At 47.3% G+C, this 4,928-nt stretch overlaps 1 protein-coding gene across 1 annotated transcript; it reads left to right on the top strand.

Annotated features, from left to right (window-relative positions):
* The first annotated feature begins 381 nt into the window (after window positions 1-381).
* On the top strand, window positions 382-3,539 carry NLRP10 (NLR family pyrin domain containing 10). Its single transcript, XM_026008149.2, has 2 exons — window positions 382-664; window positions 1,843-3,539. The coding sequence occupies exons 1-2, from the start codon at window positions 382-384 to the stop codon at window positions 3,537-3,539; spliced, it is 1,980 nt and encodes a 659-aa protein (XP_025863934.2).
* The last annotated feature ends 1,389 nt before the right edge of the window (window positions 3,540-4,928 follow it).

Below are 4,928 nucleotides of genomic sequence, written 5' to 3' on the forward strand. Positions count from 1 at the left end.
TGTAACCCAAACTGCCTTAAGCAGCTACTTAGGGCCTGATAAACCGTGGTGTGAGCAAGAGGAGGGTGGAGGAGAGAGATGGAGAGATAGAATCTACACACCCACACACCTTCCTTTTCATTTGGTGGCACAGACACACATCAGCCAGTGGACAAAGGGGCACAGTGGGGAATGCATAGGAAAGCTCTTTGCTGTCTCACCCGCTCGCCTTTCTTGGAACTTCGCTCATCTCTCATCTCTCCTTGGCCTGCGCTCAGCAGCTTGCTAAGTAAAGCAGGCGGCTGAGGTGCCTGCAGGCTGCTCTTCCCTCAGCACCCGCCTCTCTTCCCCGCTCTGCTTCTCCAGATCACGGGTCTGAACTCAACCCTTCACCCCAACACCATGGCCCTGACTCGCAACCCCCGGGAGGCATTGCTCTGGGCTTTGAGAGACCTTGAGGAGAAAAACTTCAAGCTATTCAAGTTTCACTTACGGGACATAAGCCTGCTTGAGGGGCGGCTGCAGCTGGCGCGTGGGGAACTGGAGGGCCTGAGCCCAGTGGACCTGGCTTCTCGGCTGATTTCACTCTACGGAGCACTGGAGGCCGTGAAGGTGGTGGTCAGGGTCCTGAGGGTCATGAACCTGTTAGAACCAGTGGACCAGCTCAGCCACATTTGTCTGAACGGTGAGTGGAGCCAGGGATGAGGGGAGGTCAGGGTGGCACCAGGACTCTCCCACCCCCATGACATTTCCAGAGACTCCCATAGCCCGGAATTTTTGCTGTCTCTCCCTCTTGCCCTCTTTCTGTGCCTGGGAGCACCAGTGCCCAAGGACCTGGTGGTCTCCAGCTAAAGGCTCTGACAAGTGTAGGGACAGGGCCTGAGCCGAGGCATGGAGATTCATAGAAAGACTACATTAGCCATAATGCCCCACCTCCTACTTCCAGTTGTAGTGCCAGAGAAGAGGAGGGTAGCAGAGAGGGCTTAGAGATTGAATGAAGATGGTGTTGGTGAAGGGGTTTCCACTAATCAGCAGGAATGGCCTCGGGCTGTGGGGGTCATATCTTTCCTTAGCTGCTGTCCCAACGGGCAGCCCAGACTCCTTTCCACAGAGGACAGCCTGCTCCTGCATCCTGCTCTCTGCTCTCTCAAGGAACAGGGGGATCAATGCTGCCCTAGAGAACAATGTGGGCTTGAAGCCCAGAAGGTCGCCTGTCCTTTCTTGTGGGGTTCCAGGGGAGGTGCCTGTGCTCCCTCCAGGGGCCCCTCTTATACCCGAGAGCTCTTCTGACCTATAATCATAGCTTCTGCTCAGGAGCTGGTTTATCCTGAGCACACAGCTTGATCATTACCAAGAACAGGCTCCTGTTACTTATTTCACCATCCCCCAGCTTCCCTTTCCTTTCTCCACTCTGTCCTCACCTTTCTAATGGGGATGTTTCACAGGAGCACTCAGATATTCATACGCACAGACACTTTTGCACATACATGTATTCTTACAAATGCCCATTTGCTGATGCGCACTGATGCACCTTCCTCACACAAAAATACACAAACTTGCGTAAGTGTACTCCCATGAGTGTGCGTGGATACACTCACTCATACCCCATCGATATCCTCACACACATGAAACACACCCTTGCACACTCACATGGATGTGCATATACCCACCATGCATGTGTCTGTGTGCAGGAACACACCACGTGTCCAGGGGTCCTTCCCCTTAAAGCCCAAAATATAAACTTCAAGAGATACAAGTCGGAGAGTATACAAGATGAAACTAGAGAGCAGAGCCTAGAGTTTGAAGGGCCTTCTTTGTCTTTCTTTCTGTCTGACCCACTAACACCCCATGTGTCTGGCTCAGATTATAGAGAAATATATCGAGAGCATGTGCGCTGCTGCCTAGAGGAGAGGCAAGAGGAGTCAATCTGCGGCAGCCACAGTCAACTGCTTCTGGTGGCCACTTCTAGCCCAGGGAGCCCAGAATCATCTGCCTGCCCTGTCTTGGAGCAGGAATTGGACTCTGCCTCGGTGGAGACTCTGTTTGATCCAGGAGAAAAGTCCTACCAAGCCCCGCCCACAGTGGTGCTACAGGGGTCCGCTGGAACCGGAAAGACAACACTGGCCAGAAAAATGGTGCTGGACTGGGCCACTGGTACCCTGTACCCAGGCCGATTTGATTATGTCTTTTATGTCAGCTGCAGAGAAGTGGTTCTGTTGCAGGAGGGCGTACTGGACCAGCTTCTCTTCTGGTGTTGTGGGGACAACCAAGCACCTGTCAGAGAGATGCTGAGGGAGGCTGAGCGACTGCTGTTCATCCTGGATGGCTTTGATGAACTGCAGAGACCCTTTGTAAGGGGCTTGAAGAGTCTGAGGCTGAGCCCCATGGAGAAAGTGCTGCACTGTCTAATTAGAAGAGAAGTGCTTTCCACATGTTCACTTCTTATCACCACCCGGCCCTTGGCTTTGCAGAATTTGAATCCCTTGCTGAAACAATCACACCATATTCACATCCTTGGCTTCTCTGAGGATGAACGGAGGAGGTATTTCAGCTCCTATTTCATGGATGAGGAGCAAGCCAGAAATGCCTTTGACATTGTACGAGGAAATGACGTTCTCTACAAATCATGTCAAATTCCAGGCATTTGCTGGGTGATCTGCTCCTGGCTCAAGGAGCAGATGGAGAAGGGCAGAGAGATCTCAGAGACTCCCAGTAATGGCACAGACATCTTCATGGCCTATGTCTCCACCTTCCTGCCCCCCAGTGACAATGAAGGCTGCTCCAAGCTTACTCGGCACAGGGTCCTGAAAGGTCTGTGCTCCTTAGCAGCTGAGGGGATCCAGCACCAGAGATTCATGTTTGAAGAAGCTGACCTCAGGAAGCACAATTTAGATGGGACCAGACTTGCTGCTTTTCTGAGTAGCATGGATTACCAAGAGGGACTTGACATCAAGAAGTTCTATATCTTTCGCCACATTAGCTTCCAGGAGTTTTTTCATGCCATGTCCTACCTGGTGAAAGAGGACCAGAGTCAGCTGGGGAAAGAGTCCCGCAAAGAAGTGAAGAGGCTTCTGGATGAAGAAAGGCAGGCAGAGAATGAGGAGATGACCCTCAGTATGCATTTTTTATTGGACATATTGAAAAAAGAGACCTCCTCGAACTTCGAGCTAAAGTTCTCCCTCAAAATTTCTCCCTTGGTAAAGCAGGATCTGAAGCATTTTAAAGAACAAATGAAATCTATAAAGCATAAAGGGGCCTGGGATTTGGAATTCTCCCTGAATCAGTCTAAAATAAGGAATCTGGTAAAAGGTGTTCAGATAAGTGATGTATCGCTTAAGATGCAACGTTCAAATAAAAAGAAACCCCATGACAGGAACTCATTTTCTGTCAAAACCAGCTTGATTAATAGATGGAAAGAGAAGGAAAAATGTCCTTTTGTGGACAAAGATAATCTAGAAAAGACACAAATGGAGGCTTCTAATGGAAAAGGCAGAGAAACGGAGAAACGAGATGCTGAAGGTAGGAGCAGTAGGACGGGAAGTGGAGGAATGGGACAGTAGAGCTGAAGGGTCAGGAAGGTTGGAGAGTCAGGGACAGGAAGATGGGGGAAGACAGAGTGTAAAAAAAAATGGAGAGATGAGAGATTAGACTAATAGGTACTGGAAAGAGTGGAAGGGCAGAAGAGCAAGTAGAAAAGAAAATTAGATAATACAGGTTCAGAAAACTTGGAATATAGGACATAGGGAAAGGCCATGTGGACTGAGTCCCTAGGAACAATCACATTTATCATCAGTGGCTCAAATTCAGTTATTTAGCATCTCTTCTTCCTACAGAAGCTGCTTATAACCTCCTCTACTGTGGAATTTAATGTTAATGCTTATATTAGTGACCAAACATGTGATCGGTAAACTATGGATTGTCCTCATTCTGTAAGATTGGATAATGTGAAGCATATTAATATCAACATTTAAAAGAAATATTGTACTGGGTTATAAGGGAATATCCCTTTGACTCTGTTTTGTGATCAATTGCTGCTTAAATAAATAGTAGCTTCCCATCTTTCTAGAAATTTCTAGAATTTCTGTGTTGGAAATGAACCATGTCTTGTCACAGACCTTTGGTCTTAAAGTCTACTGTGATTTGACCTAGTTCTGCACTAATACCATGTCACTCGTCCCCAGTGATGCCATTACCTCCCTTTTCTTTTTTGGAAAGACCAGCCAGTTCCTAGAGATAAGTCATAATCCCTTTTTTTCTGCTCTGGCTCATTCTGTATAGACAAGAAGAGTTCAAAGGAATTTTAAATATAGGTGGGGTCAGTTCCTGACTCTCGTTTCACAGATGAGGAAATTGAAGTTCATTTAGGAGACCCATCAATTTCTGGGGTTCCAATGTTCATAGCAGTAATGTGCACAATAGCCAATATATGGAAGGAGCCATGATATCCTTCAACAGATGAGTTGATAAAGAAGATGTGAGGTATATATATAATAGAAAATATTAGCCATCAGAAAGGATGAATACCTACCATTTGCTTCAGTGTGGATGGAACTGGAGAGTATTATGCTGAGTGAAATAAGTCAATTGGAGAAGGACAATCATCATACGGTTTCACTTATATGTGGAATATAAGAAATAGTGAAAGGGACAATGAGGGAAAGGAGGGAAACTGAGTGGGAAAAAATTAGAGAGGAAGACAAACCATGAGAGACTCCTAACTCTGGGAAACAAACAAAGGGTTGCAGAAGGGGAGGTGGGTGGGGTGAAAGGGTAACTGGGTGACAGGGACTAAGGAGGGCACTTGATAGGATGAGGGCTGAGTGTTATACTATATGTTGGCAAATTGAATTTAAATAAAAATATATAAATAAATAAAAATTTCTGGAGTTCCTCAGAGAGATCTCTTTGGTCCTACCCCTCAGCCAACACAGTAGAGGCCCCTGAGGACC

This window comes from Vulpes vulpes, chromosome 11 (genome assembly GCF_048418805.1).
Source record: "Vulpes vulpes isolate BD-2025 chromosome 11, VulVul3, whole genome shotgun sequence".
NCBI lineage: Eukaryota > Metazoa > Chordata > Mammalia > Carnivora > Canidae > Vulpes > Vulpes vulpes.